Source organism: Papio anubis, chromosome 5 (genome assembly GCF_008728515.1).
Source record: "Papio anubis isolate 15944 chromosome 5, Panubis1.0, whole genome shotgun sequence".
Taxonomy (NCBI): Eukaryota; Metazoa; Chordata; class Mammalia; order Primates; family Cercopithecidae; genus Papio; species Papio anubis.
In genome coordinates this window covers 146,833,237-146,851,417 of record NC_044980.1, presented here as the reverse complement: position 1 = coordinate 146,851,417, position 18,181 = coordinate 146,833,237, and the positions used below count along the sequence as shown (strand labels likewise).

General features: G+C 48.1%; 1 protein-coding gene across 1 annotated transcript in view; it reads right to left on the bottom strand.

Moving 5' to 3' along the window:
* GALNT10 (polypeptide N-acetylgalactosaminyltransferase 10) overlaps positions 1 to 11,508 on the bottom strand; it is a 230,187-nt gene extending 218,679 nt beyond the window's left edge. Inside the window, exon 1 of the mRNA XM_017960065.3 lies at positions 11,211 to 11,508. Coding sequence (XP_017815554.2) covers positions 11,211 to 11,369 — 159 coding nt within the window. The 5' untranslated portion in view covers positions 11,370 to 11,508. The remainder of the gene's footprint in view (positions 1 to 11,210) is intronic.
* Between the last annotated feature and the right edge of the window lie 6,673 nt (positions 11,509 to 18,181).

Here is an 18,181-nt window from a genome sequence, read left to right as displayed (position 1 = left end):
CTCTGTTACCCAGGCTGGAGTGCAGTGGTGCGATCTCAGCTCACTGCAATCTCCGCCTCCCAGTTTCAAATGATTATCCTGCCTCAGCCTCCTGAGTAACTGGGATTACAGGCGTGTGCCACTACACCCAGCTAATTTTTGTATTTTTAGTAGAGATGGGGTTTCACTATGTTAGCCAGGCTGGTCTCAAACTCCTGACCTCGTGATCCGCCCACCTTGGCCTCCCAGAGTGCTGGGATTACATGTATGAGTCACCATGCCTGGCCTCTACCTACATCATTTCTAATAAATCTAGAGTAGCCCCTGACATGGCTTTAAAAAATAAAAAAAAAATAAAAAAAAAAAAACAAAACTTTATTAGATAGGGTAGACCTGAAATTCAGATACCTAGAAACAGAAAGAAGCAAGGCAAATGGTTTCTTGAGCTGAGACGGAGCGGGAATCACCTAAATATAAACATAAGTGAGTCTGTCAGAGCCTAAGGTTTATATACTTATACTTCCAAGTAATTACTTTTTTGTCTCTGAAAAGTACATTAGTCTTAGAGATAGAAGGATTAGCCTCAGCTTATGGGCTTTGTGACTAGTCGTGTCACTTACGCTCTTTGAACCTCAGTTTTTGCATCTGTGAAGTGGGGACCGTAAGCCCCGCCTTGCCTCCACTATGAGACGGAACTGGGAAAAGGCTATGGGAATTTGCATATCATAAAGGAGGGCTCCCAAAGTCGAATGTCTCCTGCAGCCCGGCCAATTGTGTGAAAGGGTGAAGTACCCAGGTTTGAGACCACTAAGTGCAGCAGGGGCAGTGGCCAACTGGAGAGCTAGGATCTGTCTAGAGGAGACAGCTGCTCCCACATCCAGAAAATTCTTACAAAACTTGAACCTGAACTCAGCAGCCGGACTTTCAGATTTAAAAAACAAAAACAAACAAAAAAACCTAGAAATTAATATAGAATTGTTTTAAAATAGGAAATATTCTCATGTTTAGGTACTGGTAACATATGAACATTTAAAAATAAGGAAACCAAACTACCTGTGGGCCAGCACTATTCAAGGCACACAAAACATAACTCTGGACTGCATCTGGCCCACAGGCCACCAGTTTGCAATCTCCATTAAAGTATACAGGTAAGGTGATTAAAAATATATAAAGGTCAAAGAAATTAATAAAAGAAGCTCTCTGAATGAAACAGCCATTAAGGTTTATTATTAATAAAATAACCACAAATCCAAAGGACAGACCCTGGCTCTCCAAGAACAGAATTAGTAACTTTTCACTGAAGTTAGGTACCAAATTTAGAAACTGGTTATTTCACAAATAGGCACACACACACACATACATTTTAACTCTCAGCAGCTGACTCTGATCAATACTCAGGAGGAAACATGCAAAAAATAACAGTTTTCAGTTGAGAACATACAAAGTGCTTTAGCAGCAGGAAGTAATTTTCACACACACACCCCGGCCAGATGTTTCCAACCTGTTCCCTTGAAGAAACCCCCTTCTCTCCAGAAGCCCCTGTCGGCCCCTCTGCTCAGCAGCCCTCCTCTCAGAGGAGGCTGACATTTGTAACTCACAGGGGAGACCCACACACACACACACACACACACAACCCCAGCGAACTGGGCTCTTGGGAGGCTGCCCGAGTGCAGCATCCAGGCGGCACGTGGGACTTGCTATAATCCCTGCCCTGGCACGGCTGCCTGGGTATTCAGCTAAAAGAGCTTTCTGGAGCCAACAACAACAAATCCAAGAACCAGGCTCACGGGGCTCTCAGTGATAACCTCCCAGTGAGGCCTCCTCAAGACCCCGTGAGCGGGGGCAGACCCACAGACTCGCCCAAGACCATCCAGTCAGTGGCTGGCGCAGACAGCGGAAGGAAGCATCCCAGCTGGGCTGGAATCCTGTTTCCATCACTTCCTAGCTGTGTGGCCCTGGATATGTTACCTGACCTCTCTGCACCTCGATCCTCACAACTTTAATGTAATTTAATCTAATCATCACCACGACACTAGGAAGTAGTGATGACTTTGCTCATTTTAGGAGAAGGAGCCGGAAGCCCCAGAGGTCAGGCACAACAGAGCTGGCAAGTGGCAGAGCTGGACCTGGGGATCAGGTCACATTGGTTCCCAACTCCACACTCTCTCCACTGGTCTCTCCAGTACAAGGGAGAGGTTTACAGGGTCTCCACAATACTAACCTTTCCCAAGAGACCCCCTAGTTCAGCCTGTCACCCACTTAGAGGCACCTCATCCTTGCCCATGGCAGGAAGGCAGAGCACCCATCCTGGAAGAGAAGCAGACTGTGGGCATCAAAGGAAAACAAAGCTCTATGGTCCCAGCCAATCCTCACAGCCCACTGGACAGGGATTCCAAAGTGCACCTCCCATGCCTGTCCTGAACTGGAGCCTGATCTGCCTGCATCAGATACAGTGCCACTGCTAAAAGCACCACAGAGCTCCCCTGTGGGTGCTGACTGACAACTTGGGAAGCTGCAGATAAACACACTCCCCAGGAACAGAGGTTCAAGGGCTGGTTCTGAAGCATTCCTGGGGAGAGTGGAGAGGGTCCCTGGGGCAAGAGAGGTCTGTCTCCTGTTAGGTGGGTGGAGAGGAGTTCGCTGTTGGACCCTCAGTAGGATTTGTTAAATATGTGATCCTTGGCCAAGCCCAAACCAGCCCCTTCATGCTCCTTGGGCACGGATCCTGGTGTCACCATCCTTAACAGGCTCCCTAGGGATTGTGAAGCATCCTGAAGTTCAAGAAGAACCATTCCTAAGGCTAAGCTTCCAGCACTCAGCCAGCAGTTACTGAGTACCAACCATATTATTCACTCACTCACTCACTCACCCCCTCAGCCGTTCAGCAAATATTTTAGGCAAACAAGAGTGACCGAGAGAGTTTAGTTCCTGCCTTTGGGAAGCAGACAGTCTGGACAGATTAAAAACAATTACAGCATTGCATGACAGATTTATATATATGGCTCCGGGCCCTGGTTGGAAAGAATGCTAACCCAGGCGGCCCTGGCAGGGGTTAGTCAGGTCTAGGGGCAAGGCTGCAGGGAAGAAGGATGTTAGAAGTCTACCTGGAAGGGCCTCTGATCTAAGTAGGCAGATGAGAAAATCAAGGGACTAAGACCCCTGAGTGACCTTTGGGGGCTGGAGTGACCAAAGAACACTTCCTGGAGGCAGCAGGCTATGAGCTGAATCTAGAAGGATACAGAAGGTCTGGGTTGTCTCCCAGGGTGGGAGTTGAGAAGGCAACCCCAACAACTGCTTCGCATTCCAAAGTTTCAGGGAGAGGGGTACCAAGAGCAGCCTCTGCATGCACAATTTCCTTCCCACCCCCAATAATCAGAGACTGCATCCACCTGGCTTCTTCCACGTCTTCTGAACCCTGTGCTGTTAGGCCAATCACTTATCTTCAAATTGCTCACCTTCTAGACAATGACAATGTTATGCAGCTCTCCCTACCTCCGCCAAAGGGAAGCCGCAGAGAATTGAGTCCCTGCCACAGGCCAGGCACTTCACAAAGGCAGCAGCATCACCAGGTTTACCGAGCACTTGTTCTGCACCAAGCATTGTGTTTGGGGTTTTGCCCACAGTGACTCACTGAACCCTCAGGAGAACTCTCTGCTACAGTTAACATTACTAGCATTTTACAGACCAAGAATTCCAGGCACAGAGGCCAAGCTTGCCCAAGCCTCGGGTTTTGAATCAGGCAGTGTAGCTCCAAAGCTAGAGCACGATATGCACCCCACATGCCTCAAACCAGGAGGAACGGAGACAGGAGGAAGCTGAGGTAGAGATTTCTCTTCCAGCGCACACCACCACCACATGACCTTAGGCGCTCTACTTCGGCTACTGAAGAGGCTGTCTTAGGGCAATGGTCTCTCTCGCCAGCTCAGATGTCCAGGCTTGCAGGAAGGGCTTAAGGGGCAGGGCTGGAAGACAGGTCGTTTGTTCTGCTCAGATATGGAGGAAGTATGGTGGTTAAGGACTCAGCACTAGGTCAGAGTTCAAATGCCAACTCCACCACTACAGGCTGTGCATCCTTGGGCAAACACCTGCCTCTTTTCGAGCTTCGGTTTCCTCCTTTCCTACCTGGTTACAACAATATTTAACAGATGTACAGGTAAAGGACCTAGCAGAGTAAGTGCTAAATAAATGGTAACTGCTATTACTACTATTAACATTATCAACCTCATTATCAACCAACCATATCATCATCATTCTTCGGATCAGCATCATTTTATGCTGTGGCTTTCATCACCTGAGAAAACTGAAGACAATTTAGCATCTGAAGCTCAACATTCTCTTAAAGCCAAAGGGAAGGAAAAAAATAGGTCTGCTTTTTTCTTTTCTCTCCTATCTACACTCAGCAGAGGGCAGCAAACAGGAACCATTCAAAGATAAGAGAGAGAGAGAAGAGAGACACATGGAGAGAAAGCTACACACGCATAAATACACACCCACCCACCACAGCAAGCAGAATTGTTTAGCTTCCTCTAGCTTCCAAAGTATGAACACTCCACCTCCTCCAGCTAAGAGGGCCAGGCAGAAAAAAACGTGGAAGCTGCGGAGACAGAAGTTCTTTTTCAGCTTGAGAGAAATTTTCAACGAATTGACTTTTAGTGTGTATGGGGGCAGGGAAGACAGTTCTTGGGACGTCTGTGAGAGGAAAGGAAGGCAGCGGCAGAACTGGTAAGTAAGATTCAATAAAGACAGCTTTCAACTGCTCTTTATCTCCACCCTCCACTGTGTGTTGGCAACCATTTGCACCCAAGCCTTCCTCAGCAACAAACCAAGGCCCACAGAGCTAATCATCTCAGCCAAGGGGTGGCAGAGATGGAATGAGAGCACAGACCTCCAGACTGCAGGTTCGGTGCCCAAAAATGGGTCCAGGGTGGCAAAGGGGTTTTCCCTCCAGGACCAACTCTCATCCCCAAGGAGTGACTACTGCCTGGAACACGGTGTCAGCAGGACTCTGGAGTGGATATTTGTGGGCTTCTTCTCTAGATATCTTTCTCTTCTTCCCAAAAGCAGCACCCAGAGTCTTCTCTGGGGAACTGCTCTTCTTAGATCTGGGCAATCTGACTCCACTCCCATCTCCAGGGTAGGTTAAGTCAATCAATACAGCTTCTCCTCCTGAAATCTGCGAATGATTCAGACAGCACATTAGATCCAAAGTGGACCAGTAAGACTTAAGGAGATCTTGCTAGAGCTTACAGAAAAGATGTTTTCTCGGCCAGGCATGGTGGCTCACGCCTGTAATCCCAACACTTTGGGAGGCCGCGGCAGGTGGATCACGAGGTCAGGAGATCGAGACCATCCTGGCTAACACGGTGAAACCCTGTCTCTACTACAAATACAAAAAATTGGCCGGGTGTGGTGGTGGGTGCCTGTGGTCCCGGCTGCTCAGGAGGCTGAGGCAGAACAATGGCGTGGACCCAGGAGGTGGAGCTTGCAGTGAGCCAAGATCGTGCCACTGCGCTCCAGCCTGGGTGACAGAGCAAGACTCCATCTCTAAATAAAAAAATAAATAAGCAAATAAATAAATAAATAGAAAAGATGTTTTCTCTCTCTTCTGTAGAAGCTACCAGAGGAGAGAGACTCTCTCCTCTAGGATCTAGGTGTGGATCTGAGGTCTGAAAGAGCTACTACCATTTTTTGCTGCCATGGAGCCTCAGAATGGAACAAAGTCAACACACAGAGAAAGTCAGAACCAACAGAAACTAGACGAAAGGAGACCTAGCCCTGACAATGCCACAAACCTCTAGATCACACCATACCTGAAGCCAACTACAGTCACAGGAGCCAATATATTCCCTTACTCATTTCAGCTCACATGGCTTAATTTGTTTTGTAACTTGCAACTGATAGACAATCTGAGGTGGTTCTTAGGCTCAGATTCTGTCTGTCAGGGATAGCAGTAATGGTGCCATATGCTACACAGCCTTTAATTCCTCTACCCCTGTCCCTTTGCCCCCTTAAATTTTAATCCATTTAGTTGCTTTTGAAACTATAAAATGAGGCTGGGTGCGGTGGCTCATGCCTATAATCCCAACACTTTGGGAGGCTGAGGTGGGCGGATTGCCTGAGTTCGGGAGTTCGAGACCAGCCTGACCCACACGGAAAAACCCCATCTCTACTAAAAATACAAAATCAGCCAGGCTTGGTGGTGCATGCCTATAATCCCAGCTACTTGGGAAGGCTAAGGCAGGAGAATAGCTTGAACCTGGGAGGTGGAGGTTGCGGTGGGCCAAGATCGCGCCATTGCACTCCAGCCTGGGCAACAAGAGCAAAACTCCATCTCAAAACAACAACAACAACAAAAACACTATAAAATGTTGGAAAGAAAATGAACAAAAATAGATCTACAAAAAACCAGACAGATAAGTTCTAGCAGATAATCGGTCTCACTAAGCAGTGGCCTCCAAAATTTGGGGTGATAATCTTGGCTCCTGAAAGAAATAATGGTAGAGAAGGATCAAATATCAGTATATGGAGGGAAAACATTTCTCATAGTGAAATAGAACAAGAACTTGGAGAATGGATTCTGATCTGCATTCCTCCCTATGGGAACTTGTTTAATTTGTTTCCCCTTTTCTCGGCCTCAGTTTTCATACCTACAAATTGAGGAGATTGAACTAGATGACTTCTGAAGCCCCCTGCCTGCTCTGATACATTTCAATCATTCAGCAAATACATCCTGTCTTCCAGGTGCCAAATCTTGTGCTTTGTGCTAGAGGAGGATGTGTGCCTACCTTAAGACATTTCCAGCAGGGAGGCCACGATACGCTTCTTGCCACGGGAATTCAGGTGTATACGGGCTACCTCCTTTCCCCACTCCACTGCGCATAAGGACAGAGGTTCTCTGGAGAAACAAGACTCTTATTCAAGGCCCTCCCTTACCAGCTCTGACACATATATGGGATGCAGAGGGTCAGATATATGTAAAACACAGGAACCGCTGCAAACACCATCAGGAGCATGTCGCTGCTGTGGGGCTTACTGGTAGCTGCCAGGTTTGCCTCAAGGTGCTTTTGATTCAGTGAAGAGAACCTGATGCCATCTCTGTGTAAGAGCTGACTGTGGACAAGGTACAATTAGCAAGCTAGATGGTTATCTTTTAAATGGGCTTTTGCTTTTCATTCCTGATTCCATTATCTGTTACCGTGTCACTGGAACCAACAGATCAAAGGCTGAACATCCTTAGACTACAGCCTGAGAAAAGACATTCAAATATGAACATACCCTTAAGTTGTGGCCTCATTACAAGTTAGATACAGAGGCCTGTTTAAATATACTATCACTATTCAGACGTGCTTCCAAGCATACTCACAGAACCTCAGGATGTAAGAGTTGGAAAAGCCCTAACAGAGTATCTATTCCCTACATTGCTAATGAGTTTCCATATGTCATTAACTCTACTTGAGTAGCCCTGCTGAGAAACAGTCTGAGCCCAAGTCTGGTGTTAGTAACAAAAAGATTGAGTAGCAATGTCTGCCTTGGCCATGGGAGGGGAAGCATCATTACAATATGCATTTGCTTTTTCCCTTCTGAATCTAAGCCTCACTTAGCAGATGAGGAATCCAAGGCTCAGAGAGGTTAAACCTCTTTCCTGAGTACACGCAGTGAGTTTAGGGCAGGAGAAAGGACTAAAAACCAGGTCTCTGTTCCCAGGCCTTCCTCAGCTGGAATCCCTGGTAGACAGCAAGCCAAGAATGAGAGAAGGAATGTAGGGAGCTGGATTTGTTCTGGCAAATCAACAACTCTTCCCTAGTGGCATCAGATTTCACCTGGGGATGCAGACAGAGGAGTGATTAGCAAGCTAAAGGATACTAGCCCTTCTGTGGAAAATTAAGGAAATCATTCCGAGGCTACATTTCTATGATACTTAACTTTCTGATGGGCAAGGGCTTCTGCCACCAGGAAGACTGAAAAAAGAGAAAAAAACATTGATTTCTGGATGCTCTAAGAATAAAGTTCAGCTCTAACACAATGAGAAAGAAATCCTGATACTTGAAAATTAAAGTCACCGGTATTCCATTATTCCACCAATTTCTATTCCACACATTCTATTATCCAGTGAAGCCATTTTTCAACAAGAGATTATGGCTCAGAAATGAGGAGAGACTGCACTCAGTTTCCTAACTTGAGCTTTTAATAACCTGTCCCAAACCTGGAATATGAAACAGACTGTCGAATTAAACCAAGATGTTAAACAGATTGGGGGTTGGAATGAGAGGGACCCACACATTAAAAGGAAGATGGCTTCAAGACCAGCTTTTCTTGCTTGGTTTTGCAGCTTCCCAAGAAGCCAACTGTCTGACCAGATGACTGCTGAAATCCTGGAAGCATTATGTGTCCTTTATAAATCAGCTATCCCACCCAGCTCCAGAGGTACACCCAGGATGAGTTGGCATGACAGTTATGTAGACTTTCATTCTAGCAGATGATAAACACTCTTAATTTGAAACTCCATATTCTTTAATCCAGTGGAGAAATCAAGGAGTTAGAGGACTACTCAAGTAGTGGATATGTTACAATCAAAGAATCTTCTTTCAAACCCATATGGAACACATTTTTCATTTGGATAAAGTCCTGTCAGACTTCCCTCCAGAGCCTCTGCAGTTATTTCTACCAGAAAGATCAACAAGACGCTCATAGATGATTCTCAACAATTACAAGAATGACAGGCTGAGCTCAGAACTGGTCAGCCCTGTCGAAAAAGTTCTGTATGCTCAAGATGCCAGATTTCCCAGATAGCAGCCTGGCGTGTTACGTGTATGTTCCAGTACACTGGGGTGAGGGATGGAATACCATCACTCCGAGAAGTCAGCCTCTTTCCTCAAGGCCAGCTGACATTCAGACAAGGGACTGGGGGCCAAGCCCAGTGCTCTGCATCTGTGAGAGAGTGAAACAAAAAGGGGCTGTGTGGAAATTTGGCAGGGCGTTCTTGAAAGGCAGCAGATGAATGCTGAATCCTGTAGCACCTACAAGTGCTTATCATTGGGGAAACAGCTCCATTCTACTGCTTCTAGGAAGCAAAGAGATTTTCTTTAAAGCAAAAATAATCAGTTCCCCCAATGCCCCAAACCCCCTTCACCACTTCTTCCTCCTCTTCATGCTATTCCAGAGAAAAAGAAATGAACAAAAACTAGATCTTCCCAGATGAGCCTGTCTATCCATTTCAGTTAGGAGCTCTGAGCAGCACCCAGCTGTTGCTCCCCGCTCTCCCCGCCCAAAAGGCTGCCTTACTCCATCAATACCCTCTTGCACAAGTGAGTAATTTACTTTGAAAGCTCAGGCCAAACTGGCAGTTAACCTTGACCTTCTCTACACATCTGGGTCTATAGAAATGAAAATCAGGACGTCTTTGGCATCTATAGCAAATGAAATACGAGGGCTTTCTCCAAGCAGAGGCAGAATGTCAAGCGCTATTTTAGAATGGGCTACAGCTATTCTAAAGGAGAGTTTTGCATTAGGGTAGGACACTCCCCCTTGACCTGGGGCTGTGTCCAGTATGGAGCCTCCACAGCTAGGGATGCTACAAGGAACTCTGGACTCAAGACAGAAAAAAAGAAGTGACCATTGTATTCCTCATTGATTAACTGATAGTATCACAGAATGTTAGAGCTGGACCAATAATCATGATTTACAGATCAAGAAAGTAAGGCTCAGAGAAGGAGATGAAAGGTGATCAAGGACACACACACTAAGTTAGTGGTAGAGCTGAGGTCAGAACCCTGGAACTCCTGACTCTGATGCTGGTACTGAATAGGAACAGAGGAAAGAGATTTCATGAAAGGAAACCCCACACAGATACAGAATATCAGGGAGAGAGGTCTAAGCTAGCTGTCAGGGTTTGAACCAGGGGTTTAGGAAAGAGATGGAAACCTTAGTTTCTAAACAGTAAGCTCTACCAGAAAGATCAATGAGACCCTCTGGGATGCTTTGCAACAATTAACAGAGTGACAGGCGGAGCTCAAATTGGTCAGCTCTGTAGCAAAGAGCCCTCTGCGCTCCAGATGCCAGACTGCCTAGACAGCAGCCTAATACTGGGAAGAATAAGGAAAACCATCAATCTCAGAAAAGCCAGCCTCTTTCGTCAAGGCCAGCCAACAATCAGTCAAGTCTGACCCTGATACACAAATTATCCACTTCTCATGGGACCAGAGAAATCCCGTAAGAAAGCCTGAAATGTTTCACTATATGAAACAGTCTAAGCAATACACTCACTAGCACCTCCTGGGAGGGTGGGAGTGATGTGACAGAGCTTCTGCTATCAGGGAGCTGCTAGTCTAAATGCATGCACGCATACATACACACAAATATACATGGGTAAGTTCAAAGGAGGCAGAAACCATTCCGATCTCAGTTTTGGCTGCAGTAAACACTACAACTAACCAGACTAGACAAGTTCAGAAGAGACAGGGAAGGCTTCTGGTGTTCCATCCTCAGGACGCTGGGCACCAACAGCCTCTGGGACATTTTGGGGGTCTCCCCACCAGAGCCCCACCTCTGGACTCCCATAAGGTCAAAGGCAGCAGGTACCTCAAGGACCAGGAGCTTACCCCCTTTTCCACCCCCAGGGGCTTGAAGCTTCAAGGAGAGCGTGATCTTTACATTCTGCAAGGAATCCACAGGATCTGAGAAAGGAAAAGGCTAGAGTTGCTGGCGCGGGGCGGGGGTACTGTTGAATAAATGGGGAGAGGCGGAAGGCCTGGATGTCTCGTTGGGCAGACGGGAAATCAGGAAAAGGGCTGACCTGAGTAAAGAACACTGGGATCAGCAGGCAGGGGTTGTTGGGGGGTGGAAGGAGGGGAGCAGAGAGGACCTGGACACCAAATATAAGAACCAGAATCTGCATTCCTATTGGCACAAGGCAGGAGTCATCCTGGGATACAGGGATGCAGATAGGATCCTTCAAAAGAGATCCGCTGGAAGACCTCAAGGAACACCAGACGGGGACAGAAAAGAAGGTGAGAAATAGCGTCCTGGGTTCTAGTTCGGACTCAGTCTCTGACTGGCTTGGGACCCTGGAGGAATCCCGACACTCAATTTTCCCATCCGGAAAATGGGAAGAGCTTTACAGTCTCGGAGCTGACTCTGAGGCGGCAGACAGCAGAAGGTGGAGGAAGGAACCAAAGGCTAAAAGTGAATTCGGGAAGGGGGTGTTCCCGGCCTGTAGCAACAGGGGAACTCACCTGTCCCGCCGCCGGCGCCACCGCCGCCCCGGATCCCCCAGGGGTGCCGTCGGGCTGCCGCTCGCGGTACAGCGCCCAAAGCCCCACGTTGGGCAGGAGGACCAGGGCCGCCAGCACCAGCGCCACCGCCTGCAGGAGCCGCTTCTCCTTCCGCCTCATCGGGGCCGGTCAGCCCCGCCGCGCCCCGCCGGCACCGCCGCGCCGCGCCGCCCCCAGCTCCGAGCGTCCGCCAGTCCGCCCGGCGGCGGCAGCAGCTCAGCGAGCAGAAGCGGCCGCGGCGCCGGCCCCGCTCCAACTCCGCGGCACTTCCGCCGCTCGCCGGCCGGGGAGCCGGGCGCTGCCACCGCGCCGCCGCCACAGGGGGGTCGTCGCCGCCGCCGCCGCCCCCAGGCCCCGCCGAGTCGCCCGCCCCGCGCCGCCAGCGCTCGCGTCGGTCGCCGAGTCTTGCGCCACCAGCCTCGGCCCTCTCGCGGAGCGTCTCGGCCCGCCTGGGCGAGGTAGGGTGCCGGGCCAGAGCGCCTCCCCCTTCTCGAGCTGCGATGGTGCGTCCCGCTTCTCGGCGGCTCCCCCGCCCTCGGGAGCTTTGCTAAAGTCCCGGAGTTGGCGAGTTGGGCGCTAACTGGTGCGGGCTGGGCACCGCTGGGTGGGGTGCATGTTCGCGCGCCCGGGTACCCTGCCCGGCAACCTCCGCCCGAGACTGCAGCCGAACGTTTGCTGCCTCTCTGGGGATATGCAAATGGTGCTGGGGCCCCGCCGAGCGTTCCGCGCCTGCAGCCCCCGGGACTGTCACTTCCAGCCCACCTAGGCTCGGCCCCCAAGACCTGCGGACCTATTTTGACCCGGGGGACTCGGTGTTCCCGGCCATGAAACGAGGCCACGGCAGTGCTCCACGCTCACTGTTCCGCGGGCGGGCCCTGGTTTTCTTCCTCTAGGAGGCCCCTGGCGTTAGTTGTGAACGCCCTCTGCAAACTGTGGGGAGCTGTGCCCGCCCGCCGCCTGTCTGTAGATCCTGCAAACCGGCGGGTAGGTGACAGTAGCCTCTCTGCGGCACCTTTCCTCACGCAAGTCCAACCCACTTGGAGTTAGAATGCCCTGCATTCTTACGCGTGCTTTTGGACCCTCAGCGCACTGAGCCCTTCCCGGAAAGCTCTCAGCGAACCGTTGGCGAGCGCCTACTATGTGCCAAACACTGTGCCAGGCTCTGGGATGAAATGAAAACAGACCTGAGCCCTGATATCTGGGAGCTGAAACATGAAACACGTAATTTCACTAGACTAGGCAATGTGTAACTGTGGCGAGGGCTTTGACAGAGGAGTCGGGCTTCTGGGCGATGCGGAGGGCCACGGAGCTGGACTCCGACGGTGATGCCAGCCAGCGGCTCCTGCTCGGGGGCGCTAAACACTGGTCACTTAGCTGCTTCCTCCCTGATGCGGAGGAACGGAGCACCCCCTTGGCTGCATTCCACTCTGCCACCCCCACATTCGTCCTTTTGATTCTCTGCTTCTCTAGCTCAGCCGCTGACCCTCGTGCTTAGCTGCCCCCAGTCCTTGACCAGCGTTCTGACAACTCTTGCCTCCCAGTTCTTCCAGCTCCAGGCTGAGCGATGGGGATTCAGTTTTCTGACATCACAGCTCAGTTCTTGATTTTTGCAGCAAAACCTTCAAAGCTTCCATCACCTCGGCTCTGGAGTCCACCATGCTCCTCGCCTGTGACCTGCTAGGGCTGATCAAACATTCTGTCTCCTGCCCTGCCCTGCCCTGCCCTGCCCTGAGCTTCGCTCAGCCTGTTGCAGGCTTTGTGTTTTCCTTCTTGTGGTGTTGACCACGCAGCTCCTTCTACCCATAGAACCCCCTCCTCTAGGTCGGTGGAAATCTTGTTCATTCTTCCGTGTCTAGTTGAACTGCCATCTCCTCGACGAAGTCTTCTAAAACTCCTCCTCAGGGAACTGTTGTCTTTCTTCCGATTTCCATCACAATAATGCTTACCGTTTATTGAGTGCTTACTCTATGTCAGGCACCATGTTAAACCCTTGACATGCATTACCTCTTTAATTGCTCAAAGTTACCCTGTGAGGTACATACTTTTCTTATACCCATTGGCGAATGAGACTCAGATTTAAAAATGCATGTAATCCCAGCACTTTGGGAGGCCAAGGCGGGCAGATCACGAGGTCAAGAGATCGAGACCATCCTGGCCAACATGGTGAAACCCCGTCTCTACTAAAAATACAAAAATTAGCTGGGCGTGGTGGCAGGTGCCTGTAATCCCAGCTACTTGGGAGGCTGAGGCAGGAGAATCGCTTGAACCCAGGAAGTGGAGGTTGCAGTGAGCCGAGATCGTACCACTGTACTCCAACCTGGCGACAGAGCGAGACTCTGTCTCAAAAAACAAAAACAAACAAAAAAAGAATGTGGCAGCCAGAATGATCTTGTTTTATCCAAGGTTAGATTGTATCGCCCCTCTGCTCAAATCCCGCCGGTGGCTTCCCACCTCCCATTAGGTTCCTAAGAAAGTACAGGATCCTACAAGCCCATATATGATCAGCCCTCACTCCTTACTGTCCTTATTGTGCCCCGGTGACATTGGCCTCCTTGCTGTTCCTCACAGCATGCCTCAGGTAGGCACAGTCCTGCCTGAGGACCTTTGCACCTGGTGTTACCTCTGCCTAGAATAGCCATTTTTCTATTTCTAGTTCCTAACTCTATGTCTTTTTTAAAACACATTTTTTTTTGTGATAAATATACATAAAACTGATCATTTGAACTATTTTAAAGTATACAATTCAGCGGCATTATGTAAATGCACATTGTTGTGCAGCCATCATGGCTATCTATCTCCAGAACTGGTCATCTGAAACTCTGTACCCATTAAACACTAACTCCCTATTCCCCTCTCCCCACAACTGCTGGCAACCACCCACCATTCTGCTTTATCTTTTTTGAATTTGACTATTCTAGGTACCTCATGTAAGTGGAATCATATCATATTAGTTCTTTTGTTTCTGGTTTATTTCACTCATAGTATTTTTCAGATTCACCCATGTTGTTACATGTGTCTGCGTTTCATTCCTGTTTTTTTTTTTTTTTTGACATTGTCTTACTCTGTTGCCCAGGCAGGTGTGCAGTGGTGTGGTCACTGGTACAGTCATAGGATCATAGCTGGTTGCAGCCTCAAACTCCTGGGCTGAAGCCACCCTCCCACCTCAGCCTCCTAAGTAGCTAGGACTGCAGGCCCATGCCACCACACCCAGCTAATTTTTAAAAAATATTTTGTAGAGACTGGGTCTAGCTATGTTGCCCAGGCTGGTCTCGAACTTCTGGCGTGAAATGATCCTCCCACCTTGGCCTCCCAAAGTGCTGGGATTACAGGTGTGAGCCACTATGCTCAGCCAAATTCCATTCCTTTTTTCAAGATTGAATACTGTTCCATTGTATGTATGCCATGTTTTGTTTATTCATTCATCCATAGATGGACATTTGGGTTGTTTCTACCTTTTGGCTACTGTGAATAATGTTGCTATGAATAGCCCTATGTCTTTTATACTGCAGTGGATGCACAGTGTTTATCTAATTAGATAATGTTGCAAAAACTTTTATGTGCTGCTATAGCACTGAGCACAATGCTGGTAACAGAGCAGCTAGAATGTTCTTTTTACAAACACAAGGCTAACTCTGCTGCTGGGACTTACCTATGGCTTCTTTTCGTGTTAGAATATGTCTATGAAGCCAGGCATGGTGGCATGTGTCTGTAGTCCTGTCTACTCTGGAGGCTGAGGTGAGAGGATTGAGCCCAGGAGTTCAGGCTGCAGTGAGCTATGATCACACAATTGCACTCCAGCCTGGGTAACAAAGCAAGACCAAGTCTTTCAAAACAAATAAACAAAAAACAACCCACAATCTATGAGAATCCTTACCCTACATTCTTTGACCCAACTTCTAATTTTTGCCTTCTTTCCTTCTCTTCTAGTTACACTGGTCTTGCTATACTCCTCAATATATACCAAATTGGTGATTCCCTCAAGGCCTTTGCAAGTTTACTGTGCTCTTGTCTAGAAACCTCTTCCTCTATAGCTTTGCATCATTCTCTCTCCGCTTTCTCTCAGGAAGCAGATCAGAGGTCCTGCCTCAGAGAGAGCTTCCCTGACCATCTGATCTAAGATATCAACTAGCACCACCATCCTCTCCATTTGCTTGATATTTCTTCAGAGCAGGTATCATTTTTGGTCTCCCTCTCTAGAATGTGAGTTCCAAACAGACAGGAACTTTGTATTTATTTGCCTTCTACGGTGTCCCCTGCCTCTGTCTGCACATAAAGGCATGCACTGTTCAACAACATTTCAGTCAACAACGAACTGTATATACACGATGGTGTTCCCATAAGACTATAATACTCTATTTTTACTGTACCTTTTCTATGTTTAGTTATGCTTAAATACACAAATACCATTGTGTTACAATTGCCTACAGTATTCAGGACAGAAACATGCTGTACAGGTTTGTAGCCTGGGAGTAATAGGCTATACTCTAGCCTAGGTGTGTAGTAGGCTATCCTATCTAAGTTTGTGCAAGTATGCTTTATGATGTCCTGTATGAGAAATCACCTAATGACACATTTCACAGAGTATATCCCCATTGCTAAGCCATGCACAATTGTATTTCCCTTCATTGTGAATCAGAAAACTGGTGCTCCTTCCAGGCGGAAGAACTTACAGAAAGGATGCCCCCTCTCCTTATGCTAAAGCAGCCAGAGCAGAGCCAAGGTGTGTGGATTTCAGCTCATATTCCCACCCAGCCACACAAACTAAGCTGTGGCCTTTCCCAGATCTGGCACACAGTAGGTGCTCAATAAGCACCTGTTAAGTGAAGTGCTGTATAGCAGTGGAGATCAAGTACAGGAGGGAAGAAGCATCTCTCTTCTTCCCATCCCCTCTTCTAGCTCCTTTCGAATATTCTGCACAAAATTGGATTTGCGCTTTTTCTCATGTCACTTGTTGATCAAAGCTGCATGCCAGCCCAGTCTGGCCCCAATGGGGACTCTAGCCCAAGAACCCAGCTTTAATCCAGGGACTCTTTGATCACTTTCTATAATATGGGATGTGCCAGGCAGGGGGCAGGCTCCTGGAGTTTTATTCCACTCACTGAGACAATACCATTTGAGACATAGGCAGTCTATTAGCCCTGGCTGGTTTCCTGGGAGAACTGATCTGGTCATTGATTGAAATTGAACAAAAAATGTTACTTTCAGACTGAGCCCTCTAGGCCTATTGTGGGCATTAAATAAGATAATGTGCGTAAAGGGCTTACCGCGCAGACCCTGGTCTAATGTAAGCACTAGTGGCTGGGTGAAATAAAAGCTCAACAACACAGGAACATTGAGAGGGATGAAGAGAATTTCAGCTGTCAGGCAAAACCTTCTGCTCTGGCCTGTGCCTCTCTGCTCTCATCTCCTGTTACTCTCCTCATTCGTTCCAAAGCAGCCACTCTCTCCTTCTTCCTGGTCCTTGAAGGCCCTCTGCCCATTCCAGCCCCAAGACCTTTGCATTAGCTCTTGTCTCTGCCAGCTGTTTCCTCAGATCTTGTTCCACTGTTGGTTCCCTCTCACCCTTCAGGTCCCAGACTACATATCACCTCTTCACAGAGACCTTCCTTAACTACGACCTTCCTTAACTACCTAGGCACTCTCTCCCATACTTTACATCCTGCCATGTTTTCTTCACAGTGCATACATATCCCTCTTTGCCATAGTCTCATTTGTGTGTTTATTTTCTTGTTTGTTATTGGGCTCTCCCAAATAGAATATCAGCTGCATGGGGCGAGGGCCCTGTCTCCTCATTGCCTGCTGTATTCCTCCATCCTGGAACATTTGTGCCTGACACACAGAAAGGGCTTAAAACATACATTTGATGAATGAGAAGCTCCTCTCTTTCCCCGTCTTCCCATCTTTACTTTTTTTGTTTTGTTTTTTAAATGAGCTGCGTATTCTCTTGCTCACTCTTCGGTTTCTCATCTTGTCATCAGTAACAAGCAGGTCTTTCAGTATCCCCCTAGAACATACTTCAGCAAGAAGGGTCAACCAGAGGAGAGGTGACAGGCGCAGGCCTTCAACCTCCCTGATGAGGATATGAAAAGCATTCCTACTAGGTGTCCTCACCTTGGCTCTCTTAGGGTCCCTTGTTACTGACCCCATTTGTCCAGAACTATACCCTCAGGCTGGTCTGGACCAACCCTGAGCTGAGAAGATGTAAAAGTAGAATGGGTCAGCAAGTCAAGAGGTCTGCAGACCAACAGGTCTGCATGTCAGTTTAACTCTCTTTCACCTTGGCCAAGTCCCTTAGCTACTCAATTTTCTCATCTGAAAAATGAGAATAATGATGACTCTGTAATGATATAATTTCCAGGTTGACCTGAGAGAGGTTTGCTTGACTGCAAGCAAAACCCAGAATGCTATAAGTGTTGGACTTCTGCGTCTCCTGCAAATTTAAAGCCTTCTTGCTTCTTCTTTCCTTGGGCATCATCGAGCTCAAATGATACATTCTCAGAGAAGCCTGAGTGACCTCCCTAAACAGAGTAAGCTCCCCAGCTATGGAACCTCTTAGCAATGCCTTTCCTCAACAGTCACAGTGTGTACAGTTACTGGGTCATTGTTTGATATCTGTCTCCCGCACTGGACTGTAAGTCCCATGAGGACAGAGACAGACTGTGTCTGGTTTTGGTATTGTTTGTTTTTAGTAGGCTTTGCATTTTAGAACAGTTTTAGATTCATCGCCAAATTGAGTAGAAGGTAAAGAGATTTCCCGTATACTCCAGCCCCCACACATGCATAGCTTCCAGAATTATCAGCATCCCCCGCCAGAGTATTATACGTATTACAATTTATGAACTTGCATTAACATTATCATTGTCACTCGGAATCCATAGTTTACATTAGGGTTCACTCTTGGTATTGTACCTCCTACGGGTTTGGACAAATGT